Genomic DNA, 18054 nt, shown 5'->3' on the forward strand with positions numbered 1-18054 from the left:
GACTGTATAATAATAATAATAACAATAATACCTAGGAAAGATTTAGCTCGTTCAAGTTATTACAGCAAGTACAACATAAAGAATGAAATTTAGAAAAAATGTTTCAACACAGTTCTAACCGTATTAACATGTTCACTGGAATCAAAATGAACATGCTGTAATTTAAAATGTTAACAGTAAAATCAAGCTATGGAAATGTATTCTTGTTTGATTAGCCCTCGGACTTGCATACTGATTTTTACACTTATACATTTATACTGGTGAACATATGTTGAGGCAATTCTGGTTAAGTACTTTGCTCAAGCATACAATGACAAACCTGCTGGAGAACTGAACCCCACAACCTTTAGGTAACAAGTCCACAAACTGGAAGTATGGCACATTGTTAGTGCAGAATGGATTTTGGTGTACAATTCAGTACACTTTGTATCTTAAGACTTAGTTTAAAAGAAAGGCATACATGAGGAAGTTCAAGCTTGAACATTTCAGTGCTCCTTGTGCATAAATTAAACTCCACAACCAATCCAGTCTGACCAGGCTATCTAACTAGAGCACAGTGCTGCAGACAATGTAAAAAGTAAACCGATCAGGAAAGAAAAAAAAGACTACTAGAGGTACCACTTGCGCTAGAAAGACAGACGCCCAACGAAGGTATAATCTGGCGTTTAAAAACAATGAACACCTTTATTCGGTTTATTATGGACCACCTACGTCTAACTCATGGCATGCAATTTAGACATGGTGTACAGGATTTGTACTAATTTCTGCAACAACTGGCGCCCTGGTAAATGCATTACTCTGGACATCCGCACAGGCCACCGGTTTGTTTTTTACCTTTTCACCTCGTCTTCCATGCCCCCTTTACCCTAGCTGTCAGTATGTTCGTATTGTCTCATGTGGGCGGGTGGGGTGGGGTGCAGGGGATTTAATCAAAGTGGACAAATACGCATTTAGCTAGAAAATAAATTACATCTTCACAGAGGAATATTATCCTCACGCCAGATCACAGTGCGTTCCCAACGCAAACGTAGTTCCCTTTCTCATTTCGCCACGCAGCGCGCGGTTGTCATCGGGGTAACATGCTAGCTGTCTTGTTTTGAAAACAAATTCACGAACGTGACCCTCGATGAAAATGTTCTCTCTGATTGGATACTGCAGTGTTACCATGTGGGTGGGAACAGCTTTGATCATCTCTTATTGGATAAACATGGAAAACGGAAGCTCGCAATGCAACCAACTTTGACACGTAGAATTGTAGTTCTTTGGAGGTTACGCTTTAAGGGAAGGAAAAAAACGGCTTCGCTGGTCAGCTGCGGAGACCTCGAGTTTCCAAACGTCGGGGTTTCACGCGAGTCACGGTGATTTCTTTACTACACATAGGCCAATAGCGGGAGAAACGAGATTTAACTTTTTTTCTGTCTTTGGATCGAGCGTGCACCAGAGTTGCTACCTCGGTGTATGTCAAAACGCTGTTTACAGGAAACCAAAGAGACGTATGTGTCAGAAAAACTAAGAAGTTGAGGGGGCGTGGAAAGACGACCATCAGCGAGCTCTCTGGCGTAAGGTAAAGAAAGCAAGTTGATTCGAGTGGTTTGAAACTACTAGCCGGCGGTGCTCTCAAATTGAAGGGCAAATAACGAGGACGGGTAATGGTGTGATTCGGTAGAGTTTGTCGAACATATTTAACGGTGAATCTTGGCGTGTGCTATTGCTGAGCTAATCGTGTTGCAGCAGGTACCGAATATGGTATATACATGAAACATGTTCAAATGTCGAACAGTTTGTTTACAGGCAGACATACACATAGGCATATCGTTTGGTGTATCATTAGCCTCTCGGGGGTCAGAGCGGTCATTTATTTTTTCTTACTTGTCGTTAACAACAGGAACCGCCTCTGGTGTCGGCACCGCAGCTCCCAGTCAGGAGACGGCCTCTGTCAATCAACTCCATTCACTGCGTATCTGGATATACGATGATCCTTTTTCTAGTGACCTCTGATATATCTAACTAGGTACTTTTTGCCTCCTTATCGTAATTTACTTACATGTGAAATGATATGTCAAGGTATCCACAGCGAGCTCGGGGAAAGCTTAGCGTTATGCTTGTAAACTGAGCGACACGTCTGCTATTTGAGCTTTATGCATTTGGTGTGGACCAAGGCATTTGTGTAGTTACATCATTGGCGTGAATGTTGAGTGTGTTCTGCGTCTTGCAGGAGGCACAGCCATGCGCTGCTGTGTGCGGAGCTCTGGGGCCCTGTCCCCTGCCCTGCTCCGTCAGGTCTTCTCTAATGCTGGGTGTTGGGGGGCAGGACCAGGCCGACGGGGCCTGTGGTCCTCCCCCAGAAGCCTGGCCACAGTTGGGGAGGCGCACCCTGCCCCCCTGCCCAGCCAGGCCCGCGTGGTGATCTGTGGCGGGGGAATCGTGGGGACTTCAGTGGCATATCACCTGGCCAAGCTTGGCTGGACAGACATTGTACTACTGGAGCAGGGAAGGTGAGATATTACAACTGTGAACAGAGCTGAGAACAGTAGCTTATTGAAACAGAAGGCTTTTTTTGACAGATCAAGGTTTGCTTGTATTTGCGATAGCTCATCTGTGGTGACAGTGCTGCTCTGTTTGTGGCAGGCTGGGCGCAGGTACAACCCGACTGTGTGCAGGTATCGTCAGTGTGGCCAAGCCCATCTCAATTGAGAGCAAGATGGCAGATTACTCCAATGCTCTGTATGAGCGCCTGGAGGACGAGACTGGTGTGAAGACAGGTAGGTAACCTCTGAACTATGAAACGCTCAGCTCTGGTCTGGAGTGGATTTTTAGCTTGTGATGTTACATATTTTTTCAGAACAGAGTAAATGTTTGTGAGTCATTCCATGGAAAGTGTGCCAGGCTGGAAGCTTGTCTTTCTATACATTTTAAGAACCCACTCCCACACTGGGTAAAGGGTGGGGCTGAAATTGGAATAAATCCTGTCAGCTGACGCATGGCTGGAAACCTCTCAAGTATGAGTTAGGGACCCCAGGTATTTTTACTGGAAAGCACAATTTATTATGAGTTGAAGGAGGAATGACACACACAATGGTAGAATTAAATTTGAGGCTAAAGTGGTTTGTTTGTTTGATTTTTGCCAAGTCACAATTCAAAGGTGACATTAAAAAAAACAATAAGTGAACACAGTTTCTGAATTCAGCATATTCAAAACACTCTAGGTTATTTATTTATTTATTTATTTATTTATTTTGCAAGAGACAAACCAGGTGGCACCTGCCTGCGCTTGGCATGGAACGGCCCATGTTGCGTCTTTTGTTTATAGTTAAATAGTTATGAAACTCCAGCTCCCTCTGAAGAATATAGTTTCTAATGCTTTCCCTCATCAGATTTTGAGAAAAGAGATAATCCAAAGGATTTGGAACATTCTTTTCTTCTGCTTTGTGAAAAAATAAAATGTGGCCAAAACAGAATTTGGGACTTGCCGCTGTGAGTGGCCTGAGCTGAACTGGTTAGCAAGTGGCAGTCCTGACAGTGCTGTGTTTTTAGGGTATGTGAAGACTGGCTCTCTGTGCCTGGCCCAGAATCAAGACCGCTTCCTCTCGTTGAAGCGCCTGGCCTCCCGTCTCAAGTGAGTACAGTCACTCCTTTTAGAGTACTTGCTCTTAGATCACGCTCTCAGTGTTTAAGTCATAATTCATTATTGGTGTTTGCTTCTGTTTATTTTTGTTTTGCTTATGTTTTGGGTCACATTTTCTTGTGGTGTCATTTGTGTTGTTTGGTGGATGAATGTGAAACACAACTGTGCGCAGTTAAATGGAAGTTGCTGTTTTTCAGGGTGATAGGGATCAGCTGTAATGTCATCAAACCCAAAGAGGTGGCACAGCTCCACCCTTTGGTGAATATTCATGACCTGGCAGGGGCGCTCCATCTGCCAGGGGATGCTGTGGTGTCACCTCCAGACGTTAACCACGCCCTTGCTGTAGCAGCTGCCAGCCATGGTGAGCACAGGTCACAGCTCATTCACACTAGAGGTCTAGTGTGTTGCCATGGTGTCATTTTATGTTATTGTGTGTCACCTTACGTGTGTGCTTACATCATGTATGACCATCTCTCCATTGGCTGTATCACTAGCTCTGTTCTCCCTCCTCCCTGCCTTAGGGGTGCAGATTCACGAGCGCACCACTGTGAACCATGTGTTGGTGGAGAAAGGCCGTGTCACAGGCGTGGAGACTGACAGGGGGCCTATTGAGTGCGAGTACTTTATCAATTGTGCAGGACAGGTGAGCATGAGTGAAAGCCGTTCATCAAGCATTTTATTTAACATGCCCTGAATATGATGGCTGCACAATTGATATGTGCCAGATAAACTCTGATAAAAACTAGTATTTGGGCATAACCACTAAACCCTCAGTAATTGTTAGCAGATGTATGAATTGTTATTACGTGTGTCTCTGCCTGCCACGTTCTGTGCTTTGCTGTCAGTGGGCGTACGAGCTTGGCCAGGCCAGTGAAGTGAAGGTGTCTGTGCCCCTGCATGGCTGCGAGCATTTCTACCTCCTCACCAAGCCCCTGCAGCAGCCACTTCCAGCCAACACACCAGGTGAGAGCCATATTTCCTCCCCAGAGGAAGATGGGTTTGGTCGAGATCTGTGGATTTTGAATGAACAGCTTTTCCTGAGCTATTGTACAGTGCCAGTCAAAAGTTTGAACACACTTTTCTTTCTTTATTTTGACTATTTTCCACATTTTAAAACAATACTAAAATAATCAAAACTATGAAATAACACAAATGGAATTATGCAGTGACCAAAAAAGTTTTGAGTTGATTATAATAATCTTGTATTTTAGATTCTTCAAAATAGCCAAAATATTTTTTAAATGAAAGACTTTTTTGGAAAGAAATTTATGCATAGGCATCAACTTCACTATTTCTATTTGTCTGAAAACAAACTTCAAGCATTTAAGCATAAGTCTTTAGATCAAAATATCTTTGAATGCATGTTTCCCATCTTAATTAGGTGTGTCCAAACTTTTGACCGGTAGTGTATGTAATCAACTCCACATTTCTCGGATGAATTTTACCCAAAGTAGTGGACAAAGTTCAAACAGTGGCCCTCTTGATTGAAGAGTAGTACATTTTATGTTTTGGTTTCTTAATGTTACATTATTAGCTTCACAGAAGCCCCTTAAAGCTTGCATGTCTCACTTTTTTCCAAATCGTGTCTGTAATGTTGTGACTTGAACATTTCCACAGTGGTAATGGACATGGATGGTAGGATCTATGTGCGAGCCTGGCAAGGGGGTATCTTGTCTGGGGGCTTTGAAAAGAACCCTAAGCCCATCTTCACTGAGGGCCGGAACCAGCTGGAGATCCAAAACATGCAGGAGGACTGGGACCACTTTGGTGAGTGCTGCTGGCACTGGGACTGTTGACATCCATGCTGTTGACATCCATGTATCAGACAGTGACAAGCATAGAAGGACCAAAGCAACTAATTTTATTATTGAAATCAAAGTTATCTCTGCAGTAAGCCTACATATATTTTCAGGGTTCAAAACTTTTTTGATCACAAATTTAACATTAATTTCCATCCTAAAAACATTGAATTAAAATATCATTTACTGTATGTGTTTGAGGCATGGAGCCTGTAGTTTGATCTCATGTTATTGAAACTTAAAAAAAGGTTGATAGTATAGAATTCAAAATAATATACTTGCAGTTCTATCATAAATTCTTTAAGTTCTTTTGCAAAATTTTAGTTCTTGCTTGAGAAAAGTGGTGGGAAATTCATTCAGAATAGAGTACCTTAGGACTTGCTTTAAGTCTTGTTTGATGTCATTTTTATGTGATTTCCAGTAGTCATCTTTTAAAACATTTTAAAATTGAATTGTTTGTTAAGAAACTGAAGGTACAGATGAAAGCACTTGAAATAAGTCATTGTTACTCAGCAGCTTTGCGTGTTTCACAGTAAACTTTCATATGAGTAAGAGGATCCCAGAACACACTGTACAGGGGCCTCTTGGACTTCCTGAAGGAATTAAGGTGGCCAGGAGCTTTTCAAAATAAACCTGAGTGCAGTGAGTAATGTGAAGGCCCTGTTTGATGTCCTTGGCCTTTAGTAGGGTCAGGAGACAGTGATATGTGTCTGCAGTGGCAGCACTGTGGAGCATGTGCTGTGATGTGTGGTGTCACGGACAGGTGCAGCAGCCACCCTCAGCCAGCTATGTTAAAGTCACTGAAGTCACTGCAGTATTACATTTGCAGCATGCCATTCTACCCACCATTACCACTTCCCTGTACAGTACACACACATGCATGTGTAGGGACTGTATGTAGGTAAACGCTTTAAAAATGTCTTTCACTTTATACTGTGCAGTTAGCATGCCAGTAAAGTACGTTCAAGGTCAGATGTGCACTATCATGGTGGTGGGTTCGGAATGAGATAAGAGTTAAACATCACACAAGAAAAAATGTCTCAAAGTCTCTCTGAGCCTCAGTGGTGCTCACATGTGTAGGTTATTTCACGGGGAAAAAAAACACACACAAAGAGATAAACTACAAAGTCACTTGACATAGAGTGCTGTGGAGAGCTGTTCTGTGTCGGCATACTAAACAGGGAGGGCCAAGATAAACTAGGGAAATAAGAACATTGTTAATGACTCCATTTAATCCATTTCAGACACTAGTTATTGATATACTCTGTTGAGAAGAAGTTTGCACGATGAAACTAGAAACGGCTGAAGCTGTTCTTGCTGTTATTGTTCCAGTGGAATGTGTTTTGCCTGTTTCAAATAAGACCAGCAAGGTAGGGTGTAGTGACGATTGGCTCCATATCTAGGTGGAATAGCTGACCTTTCTGGTTGAGTGCTGACAATGGTTTCAAATTAATTTGGAACGAAGTAACAATTACCATTGGTGCGTTAAGACACTGGGCTGTCCCTGTATGTTGACTTCTACTGACTGTAAAGTTCGCGGAGGTTTCTTCCAGCATTGTGGGCAGTTTCCATTGTTTGTGTTCAGAATGTGTTCAAGTGTGATGTGCCTACCTCTGTTAGCCCGGTGTATGCCCGTGTGTGTGTCTGTAGCTGTTTAGGCATACCGATTTAAGAATGTGTTAGGAACCCACAATGATATTTAGCTTCCAGTCTGATGGATTTGATTCATATCTGCTGTGCAGGCTTCAATTATTTTTTTTAAAATCATCATTAGCCACTTGATTACACATCTGGGAGCTGTGCACAGGCCGTAAATGAACCCTTTGGCTGTTGGGGACCATTGAAGTCTGTTGTCCTCAAATGACCTTAATTCACTATGCATCCCATCACATTAGATTATAACTAGTCACTTCCCTCGAGAGTGTAAGTAATCTGTATTTGACCTACAACAGAAGAAAATGAAGGGGTTGTCCTGCTGTTTAATTGAGAATCTTTCAATTTAGAATAATAGTCTAATCAGGAATGAAGGTGTTTAAAAAATGATCTAAAAGTGTCTGATTTTCAGCAGTATATTGACCCCTGCCAGGTATGTAGGCTAATCATGTATCCTTGCAAATTCTGACACAACAGATGACCATATGCAATGCGATCCGTTAGCTCAAAGCTTGTAAACATTTATTTGCCGACATAAAACTTCTTTTTTTCTGTGATAAATTAAAAAAAATATAAATTTATAAAAAAATAATTTTTTTGTGCAGTGTAAATTGCACCTCCCTAGATTCTACTCTGTAGCTGCTTTTCATGCAGTTTCCCTCCGACCAGGAACTGCCACATATCAAACATTTTCATTCTGACAGGCCATGGGGATTCACGGTGCTGTTTATTTCCTCAGTTCAGACGTTTGCACAGTTACAGTGTTGCCTGTGAATGATGGCGCTCTGTCTCTGTGCCCACAGAGCCCATGCTTAGTGCCCTTCTGCGACGCATGCCCAGTCTGGACTCCTGTGAGATCCACCAGCTGGTCAACTGCCCCGAATCCTTCACCCCGGACATGCGCTGCCTCATGGGAGAAACGCCCAGCGTGAGCGGCTACTTCGTCCTGGCTGGGATGAACTCCTCTGGGCTTTCATTTGCTGGGGGCGCGGGCAAGTGAGTCCACTGCCTTTCTTATTTATCATATGAAGGCACCTTGAACATCTACAACAGTTTGCACTTGAGCATTATGCTGTCTTTTCTCATGAGTGTTGGTAATATTGAAGGGATGCAACTAAAGAAACATCAGATTTGAAGCTGAGGGTATTGACTAGAAATGTTAGCTATTGGAGTGTTGAATCAGCGCCTGCCAAGCCTTGCCTTGCAGGTTAACGAGCGGTTGTCACCCTGTGCTCTCAGGTACCTGGCTGAGTGGATGACGTATGGTTACCCTTCTGGGAATGTGTGGCCCCTGGAAATCAAGCGCTTTGGGAACCTGCAGAGCAGCCGCACATTCCTACGCCACAGAGTCATGGAGGTCATGCGTGAGTACTAACCGCCACATTGAGGCGGCCGGGGGGGGGGATTAGCACTCGGCACTGAGGCTCAGCTCAGTCAGGTGTCAAGTTTCAAAACAAACTGATGCGCACGTGTTTCATGTTGCCTTTGGGCTAAAAAAAAACACTCACACCATGGTCCCTGGAACAGTTTGCTTGTTGTAGCTGTGCAGCTATGGCTTAAAATTGGAGCCCTGGAAATAAAAGTGTTGGACCGGTTGGGTGTCATTATTGTCCTGGAAAATAAATATAATATACTGATATAAATACAAGATACTGAACAGTAGAGACATGTTGAAGTTTAGAAAAGTTTGATATGCTACCAAATAATGTAATAATTTCTTTCACCAGTTATGCCAATTTTATCTTAATATGTACCATTAATTAAATATAAATTGTAGTGAATGGACAAACAACAGACTGGCTTATCAGGATATTCCATCTATAACATTTTCACGTACTAAGCTGTAGAATGGATTAAACATAACTATTGTTTGGTGTAAATAATTGTATTTTTCAAACAATATGATGAAACTCCATGTTTACATTGCAAACATTGTTACTATGTAGACTTCTGCCTGATGGATACAGCTAAGTAAGGCTGGGCATGGTCAGTGTTTGGTTGGGAGACCATTGGGAAAACCAGGTTGCTGGTTAAAGTGGTCTTTGTGGGCCAGTAGGAGTTTGTAAATGGGGTAAGTACAAAACAAGTGACAGGAAAATTGGAGACATTATCTTTCAGATGAGATGTTTAATTGAGATTTGACTCCCTATGGTCATTTCAGTTCCCATGGCATTTAGCACAGAGAGAGGGTTTATTTTTCAGGTGCTCTGGCCAAATTCAACATCTGTGTCTCCCTGTCCATCAACCCCTCCTCTCTCCCCATTATAATTGGATGAATAAACCCCTTCCTCTCCACCTCAGCTGATGTGTTGTAAGTGTTCTGACACAAAATAGCAGCCTTGCATCACTAAGGTGGGTATTTCACATTGATGGTGATTTAGGTGAGCCACCTTCCAAAAGACAATTAATTATCTTTATTAATATAAAACAGTCTCAAAATAGGGTGTTGTGTAACAAGCATAGGTGGCTCCATGCCAGTTCTGTGTCTGTCATGCTTGAAGCATCCAGCAGTTTAAATCAAGGTACTCACTCCCCACTGAGATATCGAAGTTACTTGTAACTTAGTACAGACTTCCAGAACAGGTGGCAGCTAATTTAATCCACTCTAAATATGTCTTATAACCAAATGAGCATGATGGTGGTAATGACATTTTGAAAAATCAATTTAAAGTTAATTACATCTACTGAAACCGATCTCACAAATCAGACGTTTAATCAGTCTGCATGACTGGATTTTGCCATTATTTGTTTTCACAAATTCCTGTGCATCTCCCAACAGGTTATGTGCCTACCGGTAGGAAATAGGTTTTTTTTTTTTAAATGGCTTGATTAAGTGTGTCTGAGGGTTGCGCGTACATGCGCATTTGTGTGTCCTTTGCAGCCCTGCTGTATGAATTGAAGGTGCCTCGCTGGGACTTCCAAACGGGTCGGCAGCTGCGCACCAGCCCCCTGTATGACCGGCTGGACACACAGGGTGCTCGCTGGATGGAGAAACATGGCTTTGAGAGGGCCAAGTATTTTGTTCCACCCGGAAAAGGTGAGAACAAACTCTTTAACCATAGGTAGATCGTGAACGCTCTCAGTGGATGAAAACTTGCCTACTGTGCAGACCAAAAGCTATGATGGTCTGGATTTGAATATAACAAGGTGGAAATTGAATTTGCCTTCACCAGCAATTAAGCATGAATTAAGGTCTTAAGACACCCAGAATTACTGTAACTCAGTATGAGGCATCCTCTCTGGTTGCTTTATATCTTTAATTTTTTTAACGCAAGAAGCTCTCATTAATCTAGATCTCCTGTGTCAACAGATCTTCTGGCCCTTGATCAAAGTAAGACCTTCTACAAGCCAGACTGGTTTGACATTGTGGGTGCAGAGGTGAAGTGCTGTAAGGAGGCTGTGTGCGTTATCGACATGTCTTCCTTCACTAAGTTCGAGCTTAGTGTAAGTGCCCTCTTTCAATCTTCAAGTGAAGGGGTGCCGGAGGTGGGATATCAAACAGTAGATTTGGTGCAAGGAGCTTAAGTACCCTTTAACTGAGTCAGGCTTGTGATGTAAATGGAGCTAGTACATTCACCCTTTGAGATATATTGGGGTACACAAACACAAAGGTTTGACTGGGGACATGAGATGTTCTTAGCCTGTCTGTGACATGCACTCCATGACCCCTCCAGTCCACTGGAGACCAGGCCCTGCAGCTGCTGCAGCACTTGTGCGCCAACGACCTGGATGTGCCAGTGGGATACATCGTTCACACGGGCATGCTTAACGAGAGGGGGGGCTACGAGAATGACTGCAGTGTGGTCCGCATCAGCAAGAACAGGTCAGCAGTGTGAAGGACCAGAAAAGGACTGAAATCATGTCGGACACAGGAACTAAACTCCCTGTGTACGAGATTGCTGTAAAAAAAGGGTTTCCATTTTCCTCAATACCACAGTTTCTTATAACATGGGAGAGAATCTAAATTTTAAAGTTAACAGTTTGTTGAATCAGTTGGTCAGAAGCTGTAGAAGTAGCACATTTGGTGTGTTAAAGGAGATAATTGTGGATATCATGTTCCAATGACCAGCTGAAACTCAGAAATGAGGAGAAAGGAAATAATTGACCACTTCATCGTTTCGGGGCTTTAATTTTTGAACATTACCTCCTCCCAGCTTCTTCATCATCTCTCCTACTGACCAGCAAGTGCACTGCTGGGCTTGGATAAAGAAGCACATGCCCAACGACCCCCATCTGCACCTAGAGGACGTTAGCTGGAAGTACACAGGTGAGCATGGTCTGGGTGGGTGTGAGCAGCTCCACTTCAAGGGCACAGGTTCTTGGGTGTCCTTTCTAATATTAACAGCATGATGCATAAGAAATTGTTCCTGCTGTCCTCATTGTTGCTCCATCCCCCCTCAACCTCTTCAGGCTCTGATCTCTGCCTTCTGTTCCTACAGCACTGAATCTGATTGGTCCGCGGGCTATGGACGTGCTCTCTGAACTCTCGTATGTCTCCATGACCCCAGAGCACTTCCCGTCTCTCTTCTGTAAGGTGTGGAGCGTTCTTTCCCCATATGGTAGCTCTTGAAGCCGAAAGGGCACAGAGTATGGTCAAATCAAGGGCGTTGAAAGCTGTAGATCAGATTCTTATCACATCATCACTTGCTGATTCCATATATTTTATTTTGCTATTAAGCATTAAACCCTCAGTTCCTTCCTACCAGTCTGTAGCTGTTTTCTGAGTGTTGAATGTTGTCCATACAGGAAATGAGTGTGGGTTACGCCAACGGGATTCGGGTCATGAGCATGACACACACAGGAGAACCAGGCTTCATGCTGTATGTTCCCATTGAGGTGAGGCATTCTGCATCGCTGCTGCTGTTTCTGTTTCACCTGTTGTGTGCTTGGTCTGCAAATTTTTGTTGTAGAATATTATTATCAGTTCAAAAGTGAGTAGTCAGGTTAATGTATTAAGTGATACACAAAGAATAGTTTTCCTCTGACGACCTTGCATGCTACTTTGAAAGTAGCTGGTGAAATTGCATCCTTGGCTCTGTACTCTCTCAGTATGCTCTACACGTCTACAATGAGGTGATGTCAGTGGGGCAGAAGTATGGGATCCGTAACGCTGGTTACTACGCCCTGCGCAGTCTGCGCATTGAGAAGTTCTTCGCCTTTTGGGGCCAGGACCTGGACACCTTCACCACCCCTCTGGAGTGTGGTCGTGAGTTCAGGGTCAAATTTGACAAGGTGAGGCACTATGTACAGGTATCAAACTGTCTTTACACATATGTAATATCATCAGCATGTTTTTTTTTCTGTGCCCCCTCTGTAAGATGCTTTGCTGTTTGTATTTGTATATTCACCCTTTTGCTCCTTGTAGTGGGGAAATGCATGGAAAAGTGCCATTTAGTGAGTGCGTATGTAGAGATGTCTCTCTTCCCCTCATTGACTCGCTCTCTGCTTTCATCGCTCTGTCTGTCCTCGTAAACCCTCTCACTCTCTATCTCTCTGCCTGTTTTAATGGAAGGTCTGCGGGATGTGACTCCAGATGTGAAATCTGAAGCTCTTTTCCTTTACTCTCTGTCCATTTTGCCCTGTAGGACACAGACTTCATTGGGCGGGAGGCCCTACTGAGGCAGCGCCAGGAGGGGGTGTGCCGGCGTTTCATCATGCTGGTGCTGGAGGACCATGATACAGAGCTGGACTTGTGGCCCTGGTGGGGCGAGCCAGTGTACCGTAATGGGGAGCTGGTAGGGGTGACCACTAGCAGCGCCTACAGCTACACCCTGGAGCGCCACGTCTGCCTGGGCTTCGTTTCTCCACCTAGCCAGGACGGAACACCGGCCATCATCACACCTGACTTCATCAACCGGGGGGATTACGAGGTAGATATTGCTGGACAGAGGTACCCTGCCAAGGCCAAGCTCTACCCCTTCAGCTCTCTCTTCGCCCAGCAGCGCAGACGCAAGGACGACATGGAGCTCAGCAACTTCCAGGGCAAGTGAGGGCAGGGAGCAAGGCCAGGAGGCAGAGTCTCTCATCCTGGGGCTCTACACACAACGCTTGTACAATCGGTCCTCCTCAGTCTCTCTCCAAAGTGCAATATCTGTGAAACCAAACCCACCAGGTGTGTTGCACTTTAACCCAGAGTGGTTCGGAATGTTGAGCATTTCTGTATTTCTCCGTCTCATTCTATCTCAAAATCTCTCTCACCTTCGATCCCTCCATGACCACATCTCCCTGGTAGGGATACATGCCATCACTGAGAAATTCCTATAGCCATCCCAGCATATCAGGTCTGGGACTCCGCTGTCAATGACATCATCTCACAAAAATTTTTCCTGCTCAGAGGCAAAACCTGTTTATTAGTAATAGTGTAAGAATGGTAATAAGATGACATACCTCATACCATGTCTTCTGTTGTAGAAATGGTAATGATGGTAGGTTGGATACTTGCTGACGTTCAGTCAGAATTCCATCTAGTCCAGTATTAAAGTGCCACTGATGCGCTTGTTTATAATGTTGTTTGTAACTTGTCAGCTTGTGTTAGGTTTAATTTTTTAAAGATGGCTTTGAATGTCTGTGATGTGGAGCTTGTAAGTCATTTTTTTGGAAATTTCATTTAATCTGGATGTGCTGATGACTGAAGTCACAGCCAGGGGAACCAGAGCTTAACTTACTTTTGTTGTAGTTGCTCTACAATGAAGGTAAAAGTCCCCAAGTGTAAAAAATTAGGAAAGGTTGGGTCCCTATAACACATTTGTCTTCATTAGCTGTATGGAAACCAATGAATTTATCCCACATTTCTGTCCTCACAGTGAGGCATTTAAGGTTTGGGAAGGGTTAAGTGCTTTGAGGGCAACAGTACTGCAGCAGTTAAATGCCCCCTCAGAGTAACCTCTGTAGTTCAGATCTTCTCAACCAGAGCTTGTGTAGGTAGGATTTGTGGTGCTCATTGTATGAAGTGTTTTCAATGGCATCTGAGCAATCAGCCCTAAAGATAGAAGCTCTTGTGTGAAGTATGGAAGCTGCAGTGTCTCCACTGTTGGTTGTACTTGTCCACAGGGTCAGTCTGTGTGAAATCCATATGACTTTTCAAAACATTTTTGGGTGTCTTGAAAGTTTATTCGGATGTCCCCTCTTTCATTGCACCAGTTGCATCAGAATGCACCATTAATGTACTGTTTATTCAGTCTTTTTGTCTGCAGAGGAGTGCTGGTGTAAAAATATGAAAGATTTAAAAATTCTGGCAAAAAAAAAACTTTAAATAAATTTATTTTTGTAATGACTGATTGACAACAAGCAGGAGGAGTATTGTACAGTTAACTGTTCCTGTATGTTTTATGACTTGCAAAAGCTTTGTGCACATCAACTAGTTATAATTATTCCCTCTGAAGTGCTGGGTGTTCCCCTTTAAAAGTGTTCTGAGGATGTGTGACTTTGAACCCCCTCTCTTCTCGTTTGAGTCGACAGCCTTTTTCTCTTTGAGGGAAGTACTACTTTGGCCTTGATTGAAACAGAGGTATTGTTTTGTCTCTCTGTGAATCCCAGTACAAAGTAGGGAGTTCCTGTCTGTACTATATACACCGTTTGTCTAAGGAGCTTCAAGATTCTGTGCAGCAGCAATGCTACTATGCTGCTCTCTGCCAATGTATGCTCTGTTTATTTGCATGATGAAGGATTATTCAGATAACTTTCAGTGGGGATTTTTACGTTCTTATTGTATGACCGAGTCCAAGATGTGTCTGTCCTGTATTTAAAATGCTTTTATTAGATTTTACAAAATGTTTTCTTCAGAGAGCTTTGATGTATTCTCCTTGGAAACATGTTTGGCTTCTTAATAGTTTGTGTCACTAAAGCAAAGGATACACTTTTTTATTTGTATGGTGTGGTGTAGCGGTTGGGGAACTTGACACTGATAATTGTGCCCTTCAGTCAGGTAGTAAACCTGGGTGGCTTCAGTAACTGTCCATCACTTTAATTGGATAATATGTATGTATGCAAGTTGCTGTCTGCTGAGCAAATTAATACAAATAAAGAAGTGATACATATTAGTCTGTTTCTCAGGGCAGGGCTGAAAAATGGACATAAGTGCATTTGTGCACTCTCCCTAGAGTTGACCCTAAGAGATAACGATGAGTTCCATCAGGTTGACCTCCTGTACTAAGCATCTATTTACTATATGATATAGGAAGGAAATATCACACGTGAGCACTGGCAAAGGGATGGGATTGAGGTCAGTCACTATATTGTATTGATAGTACGTTTTTGTCTGCCAACAGGAAAGCCTTTATGCTTTATTTCTAAATAATTAATTGGCACTTTACCAAACATGTATTTTGTTTTCTTCATACAGGAGTTTATATAATCTCTCATGTTGCAAATACATTATTGTAATCAACTGAACTGTACCCTGTTTATGAACATGTACTCATAAATGTACTCATAAATGTAAATTGACAGGAATAATAGCATTAAACATTGAATGACTAATCAGTCAGGAACAGCCCAAGGAAAAATACATTGGATATTTTGTATCTGAACTCCAGGTATCTCTGGACAGTAACAGAAGCAGGCATAGTCCTGAGCTTAACCAAGACAATCATTATTGATTCTGGCATTCCTAAATATTTTCATATAAAATTAAAGGTTTGTATGTGTGTAAATCTGTTCTTTTTAGAGACCCTGGGAAAAATATGTACTGTATGTACAAGTAGATGAGCAAATATTGGGCCATTACATCATGTGCTTTGATATATTTTCTTTTATTATTTGGGAAGAAATATAGAAATATATATTTTATTTAAATCAATGTCTTCTTACAGAATATGCTACCTCTGCTGGTGTGGATATTAAAGAGTTGGGGTACTGGGGCAGCCATTCAACAAACAGGTGCCATCCTGACATGTACACAAGGAGTCAGTGGTAATGTCATGACATTGACGTGTGCAATATATTTCAATTAAAACAAATTGGCATCCGATTTATTTTGATTTCAAGTGTGTTTGATATCTGCCAGGGCGGTCATATTGAATTTCAATCACCAGGCATGTCTGAAGGTGTTTGGTAGTATCTGTCCCAATCATCATTTTACTGTTTGACTTGGATCAGCATGTTATCATGCTTTAATAGGGCCATCTCTCCATGGTATAAGTTGATAGGTTTTTGACTTCTTTTTTTTACCAGAGTCGAACTCAACCAAACAGAAAACTTAGTTTTCTATCTTGCAATTCATTAGGTGGAAAGGTAACTGTGAGCGTGTGTGTGTGTGTGTGCGCGCGCGCACGCGCGCAACATTATCTGTGCATGCAGTCTGCAGGGGAGACTTGCAAAGGAATGTGTACTGTACAGACATAGTGGTCATATTTTTCCTCAGGGGTGGAAATTAACATTGTCCTGCCAATTGGTTTAGACCTTGTGCTTCAGACCCTGTAGGAAAAATTGTGAGTCAGCCAATGGAACAGGTTTGCAGCAGTGTTTGATTTTCATGTCCATCCATTTTGTTTTTCTTTAGTATTTACTTTTAAAATATTTTCATCGGCCCCATGAACTGGCGTTGAGATTAAGATAGCGAGTTGTGTCTGCCTGTAATAGGGAACAGGGTTACCGTTTATTTTGTGTGCATGTGTGTGTGTGTGTATGTGTGTGCATGTGCATGTGGGCACTAAAGTAAAGATGGCAAAATGCATTTTGAATGTCTTACTTTGCCTCTCTAGATTAAGTGAAAAATGATCTCATCAATTTCTTTCATTTATGGGTTTCAATGAGATTTGCAAAACTACTATAAGGATACTTCCTTACATATACTTACATGCTAACAGTAGTAGTGAAATTGGTTGACACAACTCTTGTGTGTAATTGTAGTGTTTTTTTGGACCTACTGTTTTTCCTGAATGAGATGAGAGCACTATTTATGAGAGGATTACTCTTTCTTGAACAAGTGATGGCTAGTTGAACACTATCAGTCTATGGATAGGCACTTTAATACTGATGAAAAAGAAATTTAGCTATTTTAACAAAAATACCATAACTTAAAATGAAGAAAATTAGTGTTCATAACTGCAGTTACTTTAAAAGACTGTTTACATGTGCTTTACAGAATATATTTACTTTATGTAATGTATTTAATATCATCATAATCCCTTCTTTATCATGCAGTCTTATTGGAGTTTTTATCATTACGTATTTCTAGCCAATATAAATACATGTTACACTTGTAAATGTCAAACTTAAACAGGCAGAGATTTTTCATGCTGATAATGCTAAAATCCAGTCTTTAAAAGTCAAACATTTATAATGCACTTTGACATAGTGGTTCAAAACAACACCCAGTCATGCGTGGAGGGAATTTCACCAAGGTTTTGCAAGGCTTTTGTTGTGATGGCTGCATGTGTATAATCTGGACGCAGAATCTGATTAAAAGACTTCTGCATAAAGATGCCCGGCAGATACGCATCCTTCTAACATTACAACCATTTGGCCCTATTGAAAGCATATAGCATGACTTTGCAGAAACCCCAACTCAGTAGCAGCATGTCTTAATTAACTTTATTATTGCCCTCCATGGTTTTCTTTAGTTGAGCAGGGTTGCAGTTGCAAGTGGCTATGCTTGTGACTGCAGTGATAGACCTCTGCTCTTGCTTTCTTCTGTCCTCCACTGGTTTGTTTCAGTTGTGTGTAGGGACACATTGACCTGACAATTGCAAAATTTTGAAAATATTGAATACGCCATGCTACTTTTTGAATTAGCTGGAAACATTGTGCTCAAGCAATTCAGTGTCTGTTGGTATGGTTAGGTATTCCTAACTGTCAGACCCACCCATTTTCAATAGCAGTGGACAGTTTGTACAAGTAAGAGCTCTGAGTGATTCTTTTTAATAAAACATAGTATTGTCTGTCATATACCAATTAAAAACATTTTCTATCTAAATGGACAGTTAAAATCAGTCCTTTTCTTTTGACCTTTTTCATATGTGCATGTCAGGCAGTGTT

At 42.1% G+C, this 18054-nt stretch overlaps 1 protein-coding gene across 1 annotated transcript; it reads left to right on the plus strand.

Moving 5' to 3' along the window:
• The first annotated feature begins 1294 nt into the window (after positions 1-1294).
• Positions 1295-16717, plus strand: pdpr (pyruvate dehydrogenase phosphatase regulatory subunit). Its single transcript, XM_036535231.1, has 19 exons — positions 1295-1564; positions 1886-2011; positions 2216-2495; positions 2629-2762; positions 3535-3616; positions 3823-3986; positions 4147-4268; positions 4471-4588; positions 5243-5392; positions 7881-8073; positions 8317-8441; positions 9959-10114; positions 10388-10521; positions 10752-10900; positions 11232-11344; positions 11517-11611; positions 11824-11913; positions 12127-12309; positions 12663-16717. The coding sequence occupies exons 3-19, from the start codon at positions 2227-2229 to the stop codon at positions 13065-13067; spliced, it is 2682 nt and encodes an 893-aa protein (XP_036391124.1). The 5' UTR covers positions 1295-1564; positions 1886-2011; positions 2216-2226; the 3' UTR covers positions 13068-16717.
• Positions 16718-18054: the final 1337 nt, after the last annotated feature.

This window comes from Megalops cyprinoides, chromosome 8 (assembly GCF_013368585.1).
Source record: "Megalops cyprinoides isolate fMegCyp1 chromosome 8, fMegCyp1.pri, whole genome shotgun sequence".
NCBI lineage: Eukaryota > Metazoa > Chordata > Actinopteri > Elopiformes > Megalopidae > Megalops > Megalops cyprinoides.